The sequence below is a fragment of the Notamacropus eugenii genome, chromosome 3 (assembly GCF_028372415.1).
Source record: "Notamacropus eugenii isolate mMacEug1 chromosome 3, mMacEug1.pri_v2, whole genome shotgun sequence".
Lineage (NCBI taxonomy): Eukaryota > Metazoa > Chordata > Mammalia > Diprotodontia > Macropodidae > Notamacropus > Notamacropus eugenii.
Window position 1 is genome coordinate 115698126 of NC_092874.1, and position 20952 is coordinate 115719077.

General features: G+C 39.3%; 1 protein-coding gene across 5 annotated transcripts in view; it reads right to left on the bottom strand.

Annotated features, from left to right (window-relative positions):
• Positions 1–16240, bottom strand: part of LRGUK (leucine rich repeats and guanylate kinase domain containing) — a 118651-nt gene extending 102411 nt beyond the window's left edge. For 3 of the 5 annotated variants that reach the window (XM_072652710.1, XM_072652711.1, XM_072652706.1), the window contains exons 1-5: positions 15912–16240; positions 12765–12872; positions 8752–8833; positions 4737–4837; positions 2098–2179 (exon numbers count right to left, since the gene is read on the bottom strand). In XM_072652710.1, the coding sequence (XP_072508811.1) occupies positions 2098–2179; positions 4737–4837; positions 8752–8833; positions 12765–12872; positions 15912–16139 (601 nt within the window). In that variant the 5' untranslated portion in view covers positions 16140–16240. The remainder of the gene's footprint in view (positions 1–2097; positions 2180–4736; positions 4838–8751; positions 8834–12764; positions 12873–15911) is intronic. The other 2 variants (XM_072652708.1, XM_072652707.1) reach the window with 1 other exon arrangement.
• Between the last annotated feature and the right edge of the window lie 4712 nt (positions 16241–20952).

Below are 20952 nucleotides of genomic sequence, written 5' to 3' on the forward strand. Positions count from 1 at the left end.
ACTCAACATTTCTAAAAATAAGTTTGCCTTTTACCCTTCCCCAAACCAGCTATCCCCCCCCCAACCTTCCCATTTCTATTTTCTCAGTTACCCAAATTCTAAGCATTATAAGTCATCTAAAACACCTAAAACACCACTTAGTTCAAGTGATTCCAAAAGCTCCAATGCCCTTTAGTATTCAAGGTCCAAGCTTCTTAGCCTGGCAATGAAGGTATTCTACAATCTGCCTCATCCCCTTACTCCACCATAGAAATTGTCCATTCCTAAATAGGTGCACTACTGTATTGTTGGTAAAATTGTAAACTGGGTCTACCATTTTGGAAAACAATTTGGAATTAAACCCAAAGGGCTAAGTTTGATCCAGCAATACAATTGCTAGATCTCTATCCCAAAAAGATCAAAGAAAAAGGAGAAGGATATATATATACACAAATATTTGGAGCAGTTCTTTTTTGTTATGGCAAAGAACTGAGGGGATACCCATCAACTAGGAATTTCTGAATAAGCTGTAGTATATATGATTGTGAGAGAATATCACTGCACTATAAGCAATTGTGAGAGGGGTGGTTTTAGAAAAATCTGGGAAGATTTACATGAATTGATATATAATGAAGAGAACAGAAACAGGAACTCATTGTACATAGTAACATCAATATTGTAATGACAATCAACTGAGAAAGCCATAGATACTCTGATCAATACAATGAGACAGTCATGAAGGACTCATGAAGAAAAATACTATCCATCTCTAGAGAGAACTAATAAACTCTGAATGCACATTGAAGCATCCTTTTTTCACTTTTTAAAATTTTTCTTGTTTTTTTGGTTAATATGAAAATATTTTTTGCATGATTTCATATATAAATGACATCATACTATTTGTCTTTTCAATGGGTGGGGGAAAAACTGGAGGGAGGGAGAGAACTTGGAACTCAAAAGTTTTAAAAATGAATATTAAAAATAGATTTTTTTAAAAAAAAACATTTTCCATTCCTGCTAGGCTGGCCTCAAATTCATTAAACATTTATAAAGTACCTTCTATATGCAGACTAATTTGCTAAGCTGTAATGGAGGTACAAGTTTTAGATAAGACACAGTCCTTGATTTCATAAAAATTATAACACATCACAAACACAGACAACCACAACACACAGTACTGCACAATAAGTTCATTAGAGAGATATAAAACTATATAAAGTGGTTCAGTTTACTTGGAGTATAAAGAAAAAGGAGGAGAGGAGGGCCAACGTGGGATAAGGCTGGAAAATTAAGCCACACTGGATTGTGAAGGGTGAATGAGGCTGAACTTCCTTTGGGGAGAAATAGGGAGCCAGTTAAAACTTTTAAGCAAAGGAGTGACATGATATAAAGGACTGATTAATAGGGTGTGAAGTGGGGTTAGAGAAACTGTTGCTGAGTCACTTCAGTCATGTCTGACTCTTCATGACCCCATTTGTAGAGATACTGGATTGGTTTACCATTTTCTTTCTCCAGCTGATTTTACAGATGAGGAAACTGAGGCAAACACAGTTATGTGACTTGCTCAGGATCACACAACCAGTAAGTGCCTGAGGCCAGACTTGAACTTAAAAAGATGAGTCTTCTTGACTCCAGGTTCAGCATTCTATCCACTGCACCACAGTTAGAAGGATTTCCCATTATTAGTTCAGGCAGGTAGTGAGTAGAGACTATACTAGTTTGGTGACAAAAAAGACTGCAACAAAAGAATTGTCTAAATCCATATTTCCACATGTAAGATTAATTTAAAACCTAGCATGTGTGTAGATGAATTTATACTTTAAAAACCAAGAAATTGCAATCCCATAGCTGAAACAAAAATAAATAAGCATCAGGAGTATAATTCACAGCTTTCCTAACAATATTATTTTCATAACTCTTGACTCAAACTTTTATTCTTTAAAAAATGTACCTACTTTCAACATTTTATTTTCAAATGTTTTAAATAAGTTGAAATGTCATTCCTATAGCTTTAGGAAAAATTTTGTTGAATACCTCTGTATCACAAATATGTAAAAAATTAGCAAACTTGATAAATCTCTTATCAAAAATATTCCCTTTATCCACTCCAAAGGATACTATCCAATATTAGTTTACTGAGCCCTGTGTATGCATACAAATCATTCATTTCCGGGATTTTGTTGTATGAAAAATCCACTTTCTGAAAAAAAAATACCGAGTTGCCATAAGTTGCTTATTCTTCCATCTTTTTACAGTAGTATAGCATAAGAAAAAATGTTTACATAAAGAACGAATAATAATGATTTTGTTTAGATTTAATGATTTACAAATGTAAATTTTGTGCTTATTAATATGAAAAGGCAAGTTTAAATTTTATTAATTAACGAAAAAATCCTCAATACTAAAACTTTGCAAACATCTCTTAAATAACCCCTTTCTCTTTCATCTTTTGACTAGTCCAAGGAACATGTAATTTCCATAGAGTTCTGACCACTGACATAGGTGATCTTATAACATACACAAACCAAATCAAATTCCTCCATTGGTCACCTCAGTGTTTGAAATTCATATTAAATTTTTGTATTTGTCCTTCAGGAACCTTCTTCATTCTGTTCCTATTTAGTATCATTTATCTCATTTTCTCTGGATGTCCCTAAATTCTATCCTTTTAATTTATATGAATATCTTGATTTTCTTTTTCTCTGCTCTTTTTAATCCCTGTCTCAATTAATTTGTCCACCTAGTAAAGATGAGAAGAATCTGGCTATATTTATACTTTAACCTACATCCTTCCATTTACGACCTTTCTCATAATTATTTCAAGAAAAGTCTTTTCTAGACTCTATATTCATTCTCAACTAAAAGGCAAATGATTCACTAAAAGACACTGAGGCTCAGAGATTTTATTTCTCCTTAATTTATATCTTTGATTCTTTTATCCTTTATCTCCATGCATCCTATTCAGCATGTGTATAAAATGTACCTTAGTCAAAGACCATGATTAATTTTATATCCTCAAGAATATTTGGTACAGAGGTTTTAAGGGGTAATAATACCAAAGCACTCTGATAAGCACTGGAGCCTAGCTGCAATCCTCATGAAGTAAAGGGCCAGAAGAAAGTAATCCCTTAAATATAAACCAACAAGTATTTACTGAGTATCTACTAGGCACATGCAAGACACCAAGTTAGGGACTCTGGGGTGGGGGGTGTACAAAAAAGTGTAAGAAACAGTTTCTAATCTCTAGAAACATATAGTTGGGAAAGTTAAACAGGAAGAAAGGAAGGCATACCAGATAGGTAGAATTGGGAGAACAAATCACTGTCCTCGTTCTGAAGGGTGATTGAGGGCTATATGGGTACTGGCTTTGCCATTTTGGGGGATGGGGACCTATGAACGGCTCCATATTTTTAATCCTGCTAATTGCCCTAAGATTTGGGGACTTCATGGTGGTAGGATGTCTTGGAAGAAGATACTACGATATGTACCTCCAGTGGTAAGTGATTCTAAGGAGGCTTCCCAAGAGGTAAAGGGCATATTTCAGGATGAAGAAAACTCTGCCAGGGTCTGAGACAACTGGCAGTGGTATCAGCAAGGGAGACCACAAAGTGTCTGATCAATGTGACTACTGAGTGACCTCCCCAGACTGCCTAATGGTTCCATAGAGGAACATAATGTGGCTTATGGTTATAGAGGAATGACAATCTGATACATTCATCTTACAAAAAATAAACATTTTAAAAGAAAAAAGTAACAAGACTGATAATAACTGAGCGATTACTACGCAAGAAAGAGGAAATCAATGAGTGCTATTCTGCCATGACACTGAAATATAAACAAATGAATGCTGTAGTAGAATAAATTTGAAATAGATTTCCATGTCTTATTAAAGAACTTTAGATCTAAAATTTAGATTTAATTTGTTTTATACATAAAATGTAACCTTGGGAAATAGACAGTAAGAGTTTATGTCCATATCATACAAACATGAATTCACATAAATGATTAGCCATACAAAGTTTAAAAGCACAGAAGCATTTTTCATTAAGAAAAGGAGTCATGTGACAATGCTAATCATACAGTCTCCAGTATATCAAGTTGCTTTATAAAATGCCTAATGCAATCTATGCTTTAGGGATGCAAAAGTACATGTAGAGGTATGGCCAGATTTGAAATTTTTGTGTAATAATAATAATTAGCACTTATATAACACTTTATGGTTTACAAATTACATATATTTATCCCATTTATTTACATAAATTTATATGAAAACTCGTAAAAAAAGAGTCAATGATAATTTTAAAAACTGAGTTACATAAAGTGGGTATGTTTGGAACAATGAGAAACTCAATATTGCATGCAATTGTTTCTTCTCTGATTTAAAAATATATATTAATAATTTCTGAACTTCAGAGAAAGGAAGAACTTTTTTTCAGGAGTGCCTTAAATCATCCTGTTAGTTTTTAGCAGACTTTTCTAAAAATACTGTCAGTTGACAGGCTAGCCTATATTTATATTTCTTCAAAATAAATGAAATACATAATATCCTGTTTTCTCCTTTCACTTCAAAGGCTAATAGTCGTATTATCCAGCTTGACTCACTCTTCTAAATATGTAAAGGTTGAACGTGATTAGTCACTCCAAACTTGTCATCTGCTCTTGTCTCAGTCTCTCAAAGTAAATTTCTCGTGTCTCTTCAGCACTGTTCTACCTGTCTAACATGGTATATAAATACTTAGCACAGTCATAAATTCTACCTTGAGATTCTTGGGTGGCTTGAAACCGAAGAACGTCGTCAACTCATTGTGAGAAGCGTTGAGCTCTATGAGGTAAGGCATGTAACTGACACAGCTCAGATCTAAGAGCAGAAGAAAGCAGTTAACAAGATACATTACAACTAAAACGGTTTTTAAAAATCATTTAATTGCAAGCAGCCAGACTTTTGCCAGTGATGCTCTGCCCCCCACAACATGAATAACTTCAATGTAAGTTTAAAAATGTGAATACTTCACACGAGTCAGCCTTTGACCAGAACAACTAGAAATGCAGACAGACTGCTTTAGGTTTCACTGTCTTCTCGGTGCTGACAAGTAGTAGTCAGTTTGCTGCTTGGGAAGGGCAGAAGGAGGAAGACGGAGGAGAAGCGACATTTCCGGACAACTACCAAATAACCAGACTTTAAACAACTGATGACTACAGAAAGAATAGAAATTAATGTAACCTCTGTATTTTAAACAAGTTTTGTTTATAAACAGTTCACCAATAATCACCAAAACCTAAATCTTATGAATTTTACATGATCACGTTAGTAAATTCCATAATTCTATTTTAGTTTCTATTTTGTGAAAATATTCACCTAAACTTCATATTTGATCATAAGCCAGCAATTTGTATCTTAAAGGGAGAAAGACTATATTTTAATCACTAGAGTCATACATAACTTTAAAAATAAAGTATAAAATTTGCTCATGAGAACATTTTAATAATGGATTCAACATGATTTAGTGAAAAAAAATACTGGGATTCAAATTACGTATATCCTAGTTCTGGGTCAACCAGGCATGGTTTTATGCTCCAATTTACTCATATGGGTTCATGATCAATTAGTCTGCAAGCTCTTATTATTATCAATCATAGGATTTAGAACTTAAGGAAGAGACCTGAGAGATCATCCAATGTTTTACAAAGCCACAGAGCTGGGCTTTGAAACCCAGGTGCTTCCTCCTCTTCTTCCTCTTCCTCTCTCCTCCCTCCTCTGCATTATCATTATTATTATTGCTGCTGGCTAAATGTCCGTTTCCCTCTCAACTTGATTTAGTTATTTTTTTCTCTTTTATTCATTAAAAGGGCCATTCCCTGACTACTTCTTAAAGAGGCCTATTCACTCAATAGGCATTACCTCCCTCCAAGTACTTGAAAAGGCCAGCCCAAAAGGCCAAGGTCTTCCATTGCACCCTGGGCCATCTCCAGTTGTCCTGATAAATAGCTGGTCACTGGACCCAGATGGCTCAGGAGGAGAAGTAAGACTGGTGACCTGCACAGTCCTCCCTCAGTCAAAACAAAGTCAAGTGCAAGTCATGTCATCATTTCTCTGATGTCATGGTCTTCTTTGGCAACAAAGGACGAACACAACACAACAATAACAACAACACAACAACCACTGTTGTTATTATCATCATCATTATTAATGCCTTGGCAAGGAGAAGGGCTACTTCATTAGGTGAGATAGGGGTGAAAGAGAAGATAGTAGCAGAAGACAAGTAGGTGATAAGAGATGAGGTAAAAAAGGAGAAGAAGGAGATCCTGGCAAATGGCCACAATGTTTTCAGTAAAATATGATTTTTTAAAAAAGAGATCTGGTCTCTAGGCCCACCTCTACTAGTTTATGGCTATGTAACTGTGGGCAAATCACTTGATCTCTCTGAGTCTTAGTGTTATAAACTGTAAAATTCAAGTGTCCAGATTTTGGTGATTACTATATTTCTACAAGCTCTAAGTTTGGTGAATCTTAATGGTTTACAGATCAAATCAGATAAACCAATTCTGCTGTACAAAATTTGCTAAAGGAAAAGTTTCTAGAGATTATAAGAACCTCAGCAAGTTATCAAACCTCGATGTACTGTTTCTCTATCTATAAATTGAAAAGATAGGACTACATACTTTCTAAGGTTCCTTCTAGTTCTAAATCGATGATCCTATTACTTTACTGAGTTCAAAAACTTATTTCTCATCTCTATATGCTTACCAAATGCCATTGACCCATTAAAAAGATTTAGAAGCTGTGGCTTCTTGAAAATATTGTCATTATTTTGTTTCCAGGTTATAAAATAAAGCACTAAATTCCTAACACTCTAATAATAAAGCATATTCATTAAAATCTCTTCAAATGCTTTTTAAAGAACATGAGATTTGTCCATCTGAAGACTTATATTGGCTATTGTTCAGTTTCAAAAGGGCAGACTGAACCATAAATCATACCTTGATGGTCCTTACTAATATGAATGAATAAATGGAGTGGTGATTAAGTAGTTACTATAGGTAAGGTACTGTGCTTAGGACTGGGGATGCCATGCAACAATGAGGCAGTCATTGCTTTCAACATTCTAATGAGAAAGACAACACACATGGAGATTTTCACTTGCAAATCAGATAAAAAGGACCTATGGTCTCTAGAGTGCAGATAGCTACATGCCAAATTTGGTTAAAATCTGTTAGTTCCTTCACAACTTATTGTGTAACCAAATATACAAATGTGAAGTCATATATAATATGCTCTCATTGTTTCCCCCCCCCCAAAATAAACCTTAAGGAAAAATTCAAAAGAAGTCAGAGAGATCCTTTATCAGTGAAAAGAAAGAGCTTATTTTAATCATGCAAAAACAATAGAAGTCAGGAAAAGAGCTCAGAAAACAAGTCAAAAAAGGAGAAAGAAGCAAGTTGTCCATCATCAAAGTAAGAAATAGTGAGGGAACTGGGTTGTTATTGTTCCTTATAAGGAAAAGGTAAGAGACATATTTTAGTAGTCAAGAAGACCAGTATGCAGATCCTACCTCAGACAATGTGATCATGCATTTAACCTCTGGGCCCTAGGCAACATTCTAAAACTGCATCAGTGAACAGAGTTCTATTCCAAGAGTACCCAACTCCAATGATATCAACAGGTCTAGACAAAAATGAAAGATATCTATTTTAGGTCTATTGGAGAAAGTCCTCTGTTGAAGTCCTTATACCGATGCCTTATAGGAGTCCTTGAAGTTTATATCATCAAAGTGCCATCTAAAGATCCCACAGGACTAGAAAAGCTTCAGGTATGGCCCAGGGGAAGGATGTATGTCTTTTATCCAGAGACCAGCCTTGCTAACATCCTAGAGGCTCTTTGCCAGGTTGGTGGTGTGATGATATTTTCCCAGTCATGGCAACTCATGAAGAGAGTCTACTAAAAAGCTGTCATCAGTGATATGCATTGATGGATCACAATATTGCACAATTTGAGAGTTGGGAGAGGGACTTCAGAAGCCATCTAGCCCAATTCATACAAATACTAGGTAAAAAACAATGCTTTATCTCCTGGGGAAGATAAGAATATACAAAATGTACAGGATAGTAGAATTAGCAATCAAGATCAAGATGAAAAGGCTTGGGGGGGTGGGGAGGAGGCAGCAGCAGCAGGACTTAGAGATCACTCTAATAAATTGGAATGAGTAGCACAATGTGCTACATGTACATAACATACACACGTGAAAGACAGAAAAGAAAAAAACTTCAACATGGGGTTGAAAAAATAACAATGAATAGAAAGGGAATAATTTATACATACATAAAAAATTTTGAATTTCCAGTGTTCAACTAATAAGATTAGATATAGTTATCCAGGAAGAAGATGGAGATATGAAAGAACAAATTAAGATAGACACCCTTTAAAGATAAAGGAAGCATAAAAGGAATGTATAATCTTCATTGAAGTTAGAGAAAAGTAGGAAAGGAAAACAGAATGCTTAAACCCTAGGGCATAATCAACTTCATAAAAGGAGATAATGCTTCAAAAGTTTCGCCCGAATCTCTGATAACTGAATACATACAATTCTACAATATCAGAAATATACCACGGCATTATCCCTTTTGTAAACTGGTACCTTTGCCTTTGGTTTTAGGGCAGAGAAACCACATGGGAACTGACTCACGCCATCATTAACTGCATATTACATCAAACCATTTTAATTCTCTGTAGTTCAGCGGTCTACACAGGAATTTACTAGAATAACTGTTACATACCATTAATTTTATTGTGTGACAGTTCCAAGTTCTCTAGGTGAACATATCCACAAAGAATGGAAACATCTATTAAGTCAGCGTTCTGAGGGGAAAAAGTAAAAAAGACTTTAATATCATTTTAGGAGGATAATCTCCTTAGCATACAAGGGAAGAAGAGGTGGCACAAAACAATCAGGTCGACCCTTCAGGGAGATGTTGAAAGCTAGACACCAAACTCTAATGAGAAATGCATTGTGTATTCAACAACCTACAAGTAAGAAATCCTCCGAAGCACACAAGCAATATTCAAATAAAAAAATTCAAGATAAACGTGAAAAAAACAATTGCTAACTGAATTAGAATAAAAATGGTAAAGATCATGGGCAAAGAAGACAGCTAAAGCAACTGCACATTAGGCAAAATCTTAGCATAAAACAAATGTAAGAAAAAGATAGAATAATAATCAATAATAAACCAGAAATTAGGGTAATGAAAATGATAAAACACAACTCCTACACAACTCTACCGCAATCTAGCTTTTGTTGGCTCTGCACATGAGAATCCACTGGCGTCCCCCCATGCCCAAAATGCACTCATTCCTGACCTCAGAGGCCCTACTATTCCTTTAAGATGGCAGTCAGGCACCATTTTCTCTCTGCAGGAAAGGCTCTCTTGATCCCACTCCCCCCAAATACTAGTGCCCTCATAAACTTTTTGGTACTTAACTACTTTGCTTATTATATTTTTATTACCGTTATGTTTATGCTGCATATATTCTTAAATGTGCTTGTTAAATTCCCCATTAGCATGTAAGCTCAGGCGGGTTAAGGAGGGTTTCATTCTTACTACTAATATCTCTGGCACATGGTAGGTGTATACGAACTACCTGTTGATTGATTTTATGCCTAACCAAGAAGCAATTATTAACACTGCATGACATTTATACAGTGTTACTCTCATTTGATCCAATAATTCTATGAGCTAGAGGAAAGAGTCTTGCCCTAGGCTGCAGACCTGGGTTTGAACTCTATCTATGCCACAAGCACATTGTGTGAAGTTGGAGCTTCCTCTTCTATAAAAGAACACTGAAGCTCTAAGCGTTCTCCCAATTCTAAGACCCTATGACCCATACCTTTTCTGCTTCCAATATGTAAAAGAGGAGACAACTCAGAAAAGCCATGAGAATCTCGGGTCCTTGATAAGATGGCAGATGTGACCACAGAAATAAAACTAGCTAGGAGTCATTAACCAGAATACTCAAACAGAAGAATGCTGAGAAGACATCTCCTCCCCATCCCCCAACTGCTTTTCAGAGGTGGACTGGTTTGTGTGGCAAAGTTCAGGGACTGGTCTGCTTTCAAAGACATGGTCTTTTCTTTGAGGGGTCCAGGTGCTATCATCCCATCAGTGGGAGGTCCATGAGTGCAGTACTTTGAAAATGTGGTAAGCTCTCTGAGGGCAGGGACTGTCTTTTACCTCTTTTTTTTTTTTTTGTATCCCCAGCACTTAGTACAGCACCTAGCAATAACAGGCAACTGTTGACTGATTAATTAATATTATGAGACATTTGTGATGTGTTGGTCAGCTTGTTCCCCTAAAAATATTATTTTTATATGGAATGGTCCTCTGGGGGAGGAGGAAATTTTGCTGATGTAAAAAAAAAAGACATCAATAAAAGTTTATTTTTTTAAATTTAAATTTAAGTTTTCAACATTCATTTCCACAAAATTTTGAGTTCCAAATTTTCTCCCCACTTCTCCCCTTCCCCCACCCCAAAACGCCAAGCATTCTAATTACCCCTATCATCAAACTGCCCTCCCTTCTAACATCCCTCCCTTCCTTTATCCCCATCTTCTCTTTTCATCATCATCTCCTGTGGGGCAAGATAAATTTCTATACCCCATTACCTGTATTTCTTATTTCCTAGTTGTATGCAAGAACAATACTCAACAGTTGTTCCTAAAACTTTGAGTTCCAACTTCTCTTCCTCCCTCCCTCTCCACCCAAACCCACTGGGAAGGCAAGCAATTCAATATAGGCCATATCTGTGTAGTTTTGCAAATGACTTTCATAATAGTCATGTTGTGTAAGACTAACTATATTTCCCTCCATCCTATCCTGCCCCCCATTTCTTCTATTCTCTCTTTTGACCCTGTCACTCCCCAAGAGTGTTGACTTCTAATTGCTCCCTCCTCCCATTACCCTCCCTTCCATCATCCCCCCCAACCTGCTTATCTCCTTCTCCCCCACTTTCCTGTATTGTAAGATAGGTTTTCATACCAATATGAGCGTGCATTTTATTCCTCCCTTTATTCGAATGTGATGAGAATAAGCTTCATGTTTTTTCTCTCACCTCCCCTCTTTTTACCTCCACTGAAAAGTATTTCGCTCCTCTGAAAAGGGTTGGAATGAGCATATAATAGTTTCCAAAATTCTTTATCATCCTCATATCTATATCTAATGCTATGTGCACATAGGAGGATCAATACATGTTGAATGATTCCTTTTTTAAATGTTTTAAAGTAATAATTATAACACATGCAAGCCTTGCTATAATGCTATCATCAAAGGACATGCCATGAGATTGACCTGTGGATGAATCTGCCTTCCAATGCTGCATTGTCTCCCAAAATGAGGTCAAAGATGGAACAACCTCATAATGAACTTCACTGTATAACAGAATCATAGTGCTAAGATAACCTTCCAGCATGCTTTGCACATACATTGTTCAGAAAACAAAGTACCCTGGGATTTACAACTATAAGGAGCCTTAGAAGTTATATACTTCAACTCCTTTATTTTACAGATTAGTAAGCTAAGGCACAGAACCCAGAGAAGTTTTGGGACAGGCAGAGAGGCAGAATTAGGATTTGATTTGATTTGAGATTGGGTCATTGTATCTTGCCTAGCCTGGAAATGTAGTCACCAACATCAATATGGATCGGCATAAAGCTTTAACCTGTTCCTTTTTTCCCAAGTTGGCCCATTTAGCCCCTTTTTACACCATCTGGTGGCCTCCTGAATCTGGGAGTTTATCTTACTGGCATCATAGTTAGTGCAGACACCCAATTAACTTTAGCCTCACTGCAACCTGAAACTCCTGAACTCAAACAAACAGCTTCCCCAGTAAGTAGGGATTACAGGTGTCTTCCATCACACCCAATCAAATTGCTCACTAAATCCAATTTTTTTTCCACTGAGATATACTAGTTTTATTTTAAAGTGTTTTTTTAACATTTTATAATATTCTGAAACAAAAAGTTAAAATATTTTTCTGGGATATTAACTTGATTTGAAACAAAACTAAAACTTGCAGTACTCTGATTATTCTTTAGTTATCATTTTAGATGATTAGATCAAATTCTGTTATTAATTTCAAACATAAATGACCTTCAAAAGCTAAAAACTACTGAATAACAAAAAAAATTCTTTACAAACCTGTATTTTTGTTGCATTTTCTTTGGAAAGGTGGATCACCTTGATATACATAGAAATAAACCAACTCAGTACAAAATACTTATTTTAGTTTGGATTCAGAGAGAAATTTTGAATTTCTTTTTTGTATTTTTGGGTTGTAATCATGTCATCCTGTTTTTGGCCTATCACTGCTGGTGAAAGTGATCCCCATGTTGCTACACCCTCACCAGGTACCAATCAGGTTGTCTGATACTGCCTAACCTAACTGAATTGTATCAGCTGAAGTTTCTCTCAGTTTCTAGCCCTGAGAGAAGGGTGCTCCAGAGGTGTGGAGCTTGCATTAATACTTATCATGAAAAGACATAAATGTGAGAGCAGTAACAGTAAAGGAACTTGGGAGTTTGATCACCAAACATGGTAGGGATGCCCAAAGTCTGTCATCTATGTAGGTAGCTGTTAAACAACAATTTCCACCCAAATGAAATGGTTTGGGACTTGGGGATAGTTTCTAGTCATCCCCAAATGTGAGTAGCAGAGAAAACTTAAGAAACCAACAGATTTAGTGTACCAGGAATACCCACACCAGCAATCATTGGCATTCTGTTTGTTATACTCACTGGTAATGACAAATTGAGGTAGACTTGTTCAGTACCAGGACCTGAGCGGCCCAATTTGCAGAGCGCTTCAGCCACTGCTTCTTCTCTGAGTACTCCATCAAACTCATTCTGAAAAAAAAGTAATAAATAAGGAAACCAGAAAGATAAAGATGCATTATGAAGGGAAACAGGACTCTCCTAGAGATGCATAACACCTATGCTATGTGCCAAGTAGTAAGTACCAAAACTGTACCAGCCCACAAGGAAATTTTGTCATTTTATTCTTACTTGACGGCATGTAAATACAGCGTGCAGTTCATACAGACTAATGAAATGACTATTTTGATTGTCATAGAATAAACAGATAGTGCCTGGCTTCAAACATGATTGCATAGTTATTTCTAAGAGCATTCATCTCTGGTGTTTTTGCTGAAGAAAACAGGTTCTAATGTACATATTTGACTGGCTTCTTCCTCTAGAATCAAATGTTTTGAAACCATTTCCAAAAACATTACTCAATCAGTACATGTTTCAGTTAGAAGATAGTGCTGTGGTGCCAAAGTGTCATGGACTAGCACTTGCCAGCTATTACCCAACCCCTGGTCCAGGAGTTAAGCCTGTCCTGTAGCAATGCAGTGTCTAGTAAGATTTCAGAACCTGATGCTGTGTGCCAGCACAAGTATGTCCCCTACAATTCATGGAGGCCAAAACTGCTACCCATCTCTAGGTTATTGACTTCAAACTAGAAAAAAAGCTTGATCTTTTCTAGTTAACCTAGTAATCTCCTGCTGACCAAGTTACCTGCTCCAGTACTAATGTCATATTTAGATTTACGCGACAGCAAGATTTATCTTTTCCAGAAAGCCTCCTGACAATCTTAAATTAGGACCAAAAATTTGCATACTTTTATTCTTCCCCACCCACACCACTTAACCTATGGCATCTACAATCTGTATTTATATGTTTTGGAATCAATCAGTAGACAAGGAAGCAAAAGATTGGGGAAGAGATGGAAGAAATAAATTAACACAGTATCCAATTCAATCCAATTTAGCAAAACTTTACTAAGTTTCCACTGAATGGAGAATGCCTGTGGTAGGCACTGATGGTTAAGTGCCATGTTTAGTAGAAAGGAATATGCTTAACTATAAAACCCCTAAATTCTTCTAATACTTTCTAGACCCTGAGGAATGGAACAATTACTTAAGCACTGTCACCCTCACCTTCCCATTACTCTCAATAATGAAGCTAAAGTTTGGGGGGGGAAAATTGACCCCAAAGCCCAAAGGGCTTCCCTTTAAATCTTTTTTTGGTTAATTCAGCTTTGAAATAAAGTCAAATAAAATTTAAAAGTACAGAATATTTATAACTTAATCAGTTCTGTATCAGAATCAGGACAGTAAAGAAATCTCTACACACAAATCAAAGCATTCAAAAATGAGTATCAAGTGAAAGCCAAACTCTTTCTGTTTGTTAATAGCTTGCAGAAGACAGATTAATAATGGTTCTAATGAACCCCATAGAGGAAAAGCAGATGTTAATTAGAAGAAGAATAAAGCAAACTGGTGATTCATTTGTGAATTCCTTTGGGCTGGGCCCCGATGGAAACCACACAAACATCTTAAACCTGCAAAACAAGGTGGCAGCTTTGCAGGTATGGCACTTAAGAACAGCAGTGGCAATCCCAAGGAAAAAGAGACTGGAAAAAAAGTTACTGCTCTACAAGTCAGTACTGTAGATACTGTACTGTAAAAGACTGCTGTACTGTAGTCAGTACTGTAAATACACAGGGGCAGATAGAAGGGACAGAAAAAACTGGGGGGTGGGTTAATCCTTCAGTGGACACAAAAGGGAACTGTGCAAGTGGGCTGAAATGCAGTAGAGGGAGGGACTAAAGTTGAGGTTATAGGACTACAAGGAGGGATAACGGGAAAGAAGGAATGTTAGTCGTGAGAATGGAGAAATGGAAAAACAAAATAATGGGGAAAAGTAATGCAGCAGAAGGCAACAAAAAGTTTCAGGAGAGTGGGGACAGGACTAAGGGATTAAACTTTCTAGGGGGTTTGTGATAGAGAAGAAACGATACAACTGTTCAAGATAGAGAAAGCTGAACAGAAGGGGGCTGTGGGGGGCCCTGGGACTCTTCTGGGCTGGGCTGGAGAACCACCGGTTGGGAATGTTGTAGGGAAACACCTGTTCAGATAGGACCTCTGATACTCTGTGAAAGTTTCATGATGGAGAGCTAAGGACAAAAGGCACTGACAGGAGGGGAAATAGAGACCTGCGGGAATGGGTGATGGTTAAAAGGGAGAGGATCTGAAAGAACGGTCAAGGTAGGACCCCTCTCCTAGAAGCCTTGGAGTGCACAGCATGTGATTGCCTTCAAGACCCCTTGTACCCGCAGGGCACCTTATCCATGGAACTAGCAAGACACGTGATAATTCTTCTGCTGAAAGTTACAGTGTAACAGCAAAGCCTTAGGCCTTATCAGTCATTTACACTATAGTGTAAAGGGCCCTTTCCCCACATGCCCAGAGTTTTGTTTTATTTTTACACATACAACAGCCAGAGTAAGCGCCGCCCCCCACCCAGCCACTGAGAGCTCTGGGGGCGCTCAGAGGCGAGGGGAAGGGGTGTCAGAGACAATCAATCAATAAGGTAGGAGGGAAGAGTGGTTTGGGGCAAGGCGGACTGAGAAACAGAGGATGCCCTGCCTCGAGGGGGCCACAGAAGTGTCCACCAGGGTCAGTGTCCATCAGGATCCCTGGGGGGGGCTGCCCCGGGAAGGGAGGCCAAGGCGGGGTCACGTGGGGGGCGTGGACTGGGTGGTATCTGGCTCCGGAGAGGCAGGGGGCAGAGGGCCACTTTCCCGTCGGGTGGGAGGGGCCCAGGTGAAGAGAGTGGCCGCGCCTGGCCTCGGGGGGCTGCCGGAGGGGAGCGCCCCGGCCCGGCGGAGCTCTGCGCGGAGGGGGCGCTTCGGGCCCTGGGGCTCGGGGGGGCACCTGAGGAGCGCTGCCGCCCACGGAGGGGGCACGGCGGGAGAGGGGCACGTGGCCCCGGAGGGAACACGTGGGGGCGGGGAGCCGGAGGGAAGGCGGGCCGGGGTGGGGGGACGCGCGCCTGTCCGCTTGGAGGGCGGGGGGTGGGCCGCGGAGGAGCGAGGCTCACCTCCACCACGGGCATCTCCTCCTCCGACTCGGACGACTCCTCCTCGGCCTCCGCGTTGTCCTCCTCCTCGGCCTCGTCGTCGTCGAAGCCCAAGCGCAGCGTCGGGTCGTTGTGGAAGAGCTGCTGGAGGAAGAAGGAGACGGTGGAGAAGCCGCTCGGCAGCTTCTGCCCCAGGGGGAAGTTGGTAGTCATCGAAGAGCGGTTGTATCTCAGCTCGGGGGACGACATGGCTGCGGCTGGCGAGAGAGGCTCCCCAGGGAGCCCCGCGGGTGGAGAAGCGTGTCACCGGGACGCGGTCCCGGAGGCGGCCATCTTGTTTGGGGCCGGTCGCCGTGGAGACCGCGGGGGCGTGGGGGCAGCCGCAAGGGATTGTGGGGGTTGTAGTTTTACCATCCTCTGTCAACTCCTCCCCTGCCCCCTTTCTCTCCTTCGCTTTCCTTGTCTTTCCATCTTTTTGCTGCTTTCTCTGTCTCTGCCTTGTATCTGTGCTTTGTCTTTGTTTCTTCTTCTTTCTCTTATCACAGTCTTCTAGTTTCTGTGCCTGTCTCTGTGTCTGTCTGCCTCTCTCCTGTCTGTCTTTCTCTCTGTCTTTCTCTCCTGTCTGTCTCTCTGTCTGTTTTTCTCTCTCTGTCTGTCCCTGTCTGTTTTTCTCTCTGTGTCTGTTTTTCTCTCTCTGTCTGCCTCTCTCCTATCTGTCTCTCTCTCTCCTGTCTGTCTCTCTCTCTGTCTTTCTCTCCTGTCTGTCTCTCTGTCTGTTTATCTCTCTCTGTCTGTCTTTCTCTCCTGTCTGTCTCTCTGTCTGTTTTTCTCTCTCTGTCTGTTTTTCTCTCTCTGTCTTTCTCTCTGTGTCTGTCTCCCTGTTTTTCTGTCTCTGTCTGTCTCTCTGTCTGTTTTTCTCTCTGTGTGTCTCTCTCCACTTCCTTAACTCCCTCGGTTTGTCTCTCTATTAAAAAAAAAAAAAAGCAAGCACAATGTAGTAAAAAAGAAGGATAATCTTGGAGTCCAAAGTTGTGGATTTAGCCTCAAGACCTGGCTCCCATACTTACTGCCCGTGGGATTCTTGGCAGATCCCTCCCCCTGCCTGCTTTAGTTTCCTGGTCTTTAAAATGGAAGTAATGACACTTGAACTACCAACTTCACAGAGCTGTTTTGAAGAAAGCACTTTGTATGCCTTAAAGTGACCTGAAATTTAAGTTACTCTCCTTTCTTTCCATCATTCTGTGTCTTTTCTGTTTTTCTCTTTTCTCTGTGTATCTTTCCCTTCTACTGTTTTTCTCCTCCCACTTATTTTCCTCCCTACATTTCTTCCATTTTTATGATCTTTCCCTCTCCTTAACTTTTTTGCCTATCTCAGAAACTAGTACTTCCCAACCCCCAGTCCTATTAAAGGCCCAAGCTAGCATAGTGTGGTGGAAAAGAATCTCAGATTTAGGCAGAAGGCTTAGTTTAAAATCCTGACCCCATTATTTTCTACCTGTGTGACTTTGGGTAAATCAATTCAACCTCAATTTCCTAATCCTATAAAATGAGGAAAATTAGTTGGATTGAATTTTCTCTAAGATCCTTCTAAACTCTAAATTCTATGACCATTCCGTCCTGTGCTGTCAGTAGGTACTAAAGGGAAAGTTCCAATTCTTACAATCAAGTTGAGAATAATTAAAAATAGTATGATGTCACCCTTCACTTCTCACTTACCCCACATATAAAATCTCTTAAAAAAATGTTTTTTCTCAATTACACGTAAAAACAGTTTTTAACATTTGTTTTTTAAAATTTTTGAGTTTGAAATCTGTCCCTTCTTTTCTCTCTCCTTGTTAAGGCAAACAATTTGCTGTAGATTAGACACGTATGTATACAGTCTATTGTCAGGTCTTCTCAATTCTATCTTCAAAGCATCTCCCTTGTAAGTCTCTTCTCCATTCACACAGATATTACCCTGGTGCAAGTGCATATCACCTTGATGGAATCCTAATGAAGCTGTCCCCAGCACCAATACTCTAATTTTCTCATGGACCCCACTGAACAGCAGGGATGCCCTAGTTTGACCACACATTCTAGCTTTAACCACATCACAAGCCCCCAGACTCACTATAGACAATGACTTTAGCTAGCCACTGCCCCTAGCTAGCCACTGCCTCCAGACTCAATCCTCTGGCTAGCCACTGCCCCCAGATCCAATTCACATATTTGAACTGGTGTATCCTTGTTCTCAACTACAATCATGTCATCCATTTAGCCCAAGACAGGACCACAATACCTAACTATCCATCTTGACTGGACAGGAGCACAATATCTAGCCATTCAGAAAGCAGCATGACCAGGATGTTTGACCATAGAACCCATAGAAGGAATCCTTCCCTATTACCTAATCCCTTAACAAACCCCTCCTGCCTTTTTCATATTCATAATTTCTATTATGTAATCAACATCATTACACTATAAATTTCCCTCTGCTGTCTTATTAAGTTGCTAATTCCTCTTGGAACCTAGTCTGCTTCTGAGGGGGTGGCAATCCTCAATAAATGCCTGTATTTGCATTAGAAATGGTCTGACTCTGAATTCTTTGAGATGACCCCCCCAACAACAGACCATGAAACCACAACAGTTTTTGACATCTTTGGGTGGGCAGAATCTGATTTGACTTGCTTAGAATTTGCAAGTTTGTGTATTATTTCTAATAATTTGCCTTTACACCAGGATACATTTAAACTTGAAAAGGAAAGAAAAATAAGTGAAAGATGTTAAGTGAAACTTCTTATGTATGTAAGCCATGGTAAATTTTTATTGCTTATTCCAACTCCACAAGAGTAAAAACAATTGTATCTGACCCTATGTGTAAGATGACTGAATTGGTACCACTAGGAAGGGTAAGTACTAGAAAATTTTATTTTTGATCTTGGAAATAATTATAGGGAAGCATTCAGAAGTACTACTTCAAGGTACAAAATGGTCAGACCTGTGCTTCAGGAAAATCACTCTGGCAGCTGAATGAAGGATGGATTGGAGTGAGGAAGGACTTGAGGCTGATAGACCAATTAGAAGGCTATTGAAATAGCCAAGGCATGAGGTTATTGTGGTTTTATGGTATGTTGTGGGGGTCATCTCAAAGAACTCAGAGTCAGACCACCTCTAATCCAAGTATGCTTCCCTATTATTATTTCCAAGATCAAAAATAGACTTCTCTAGTATTTACCCTTCCTAGTGGTACCAACTCCATCTTCTTACACTTTACTCTCATCTGTGTATTCTATTATCTAACCATATTGTCCTTTTTCTTCTTACAAAATGCTTAACTTGACTTTGCACTGGTTGTCTTCCATGCCAGAATCCGCTCCCTCTTCATGTGTACCTCTTGGACTCCTAGTAGGCCTTTTCATTCTTTGTCAGTTGGACATCTGCTCGTGGTTTGACTCTGTCACTGACTGTGTCAACAAAAATGGAGAGAGGCAGTCTTGTAAAAGGAGAGGCACAGAGCCCTTCCCCTTTGATCCTGGCGTGTGGCTTCCTAAATACGGTCTTCATTATTTGCCATGTTGTTTGTTCTTTTGTTTTAGGAAAAGGAGTTTAATCTGGAGGGTATGACCTTGTGAGTTTAAAGATTTTAAAGATCAGGAAAACAAGCGATTGGATGTCAACCAGCCCATCATCAGTGCCTTGAGGAAGGAAGAGTGACCTTGAGGTGCTGGTACTTGAGACCTCCTGGCCAGCAGCTTACTCACCTTGGAGAGTATCTTCACCCTGCAGCTGTCTCCTCTCACTGATGAGTTCCTGCTTGGAAAGATGGGATCATTTCCATGCAAAACGCTCTGCTGGGGAAAAGCTCATCTTTTGTGAAATTTGAGGAGAGTACATCAGGCTATAAGTGCACCAAGACACACATTCAGGAATTACAAATCAGAAGAAAAATTTTTTAATATCAATAACAAACTTCACTGGGGAGACATTATTGGGTTTCAGGGGAATCTGTTGATAATCAACGATGGAAAACTACACATTGTTCCTCGTGAAATTATACTACTGTCTCCATGTCTTCATGTATTGGTTCACCTTCCCTTCAGTCTCAAAGAGGAGGAAACACAGTATTATCAAATACCTAGACTTGATCCGGAATGACTGTGTGAGGAAGAAATTAAACACCTGCTCCAAGATAATTGCATATATAAGGAGACTCCTAGAGAAATTAGATTCCTGGAAATTGAAAACTTCTATGATGAAATTTATACCAGGCTAAGCTATTGCCAAGAAGGGTCCATGCCATCCATGATCACTTCTCTCCTAATTCCTCTCCAGAATTTTCCAAATCCTTCCTTAATAGGCTTGATCTGCATGTCCACTTTCCAGATAAAAACAAGTCCTGCTTTCAAGAAACTCACATCCTAATGAAGGAGGCAGTATACAAAATATACCAAAACTATGTGCAGGATAAATTGTAGATAATGTCAGAGGGAAAGCAGTAAGATTTAGGATTGGAAAAGACTTCTTGCAGAAAGTGGGACTTGGGTGAGACTTGAAAGAAAACAGGGAATCTAGGATGCATATCTGTGAGAGGGTGAGTTCCAGGCATGGAGAACAACCAGTGAAAATAGTCAGTAAAAATATTGAGTATCTTGTCTGAGAAACATGGAGGAAGCCTGAATCACTGGATAACATATAAGAAGGCTAGGAAGGTAGAAAGGAGGCAGGTTTTGACAGGCTTCGAAAGCTAAACAAAAGGTTTTATATTTGATTCTGGAGTTAATAGGGAGCCCCTGGAGTTTACCGAATGGTGGAAGGGTGACATTGTTAAGACTTGAGCTTTAGGTCTGACAATTTGATGGTTGAGTTGAATGGAGGATGGATTGAAGTGGGGAGATTTGAGGTAGGGAGACCAACCAGCAGGCTATTGCAATAGTTCAGGCTTGAGGTGATGAGGGCCTGCCCCGGGATGGTAGCAGAGTCAAAGGAGAGAAGGGGGATGATCTGAGAGATTTTATTAAGGTAGAGACAACAGGACTTGACAACTGATTGCATATGAGAGTGGTGGCAAGGGTAAGGAGTCAAG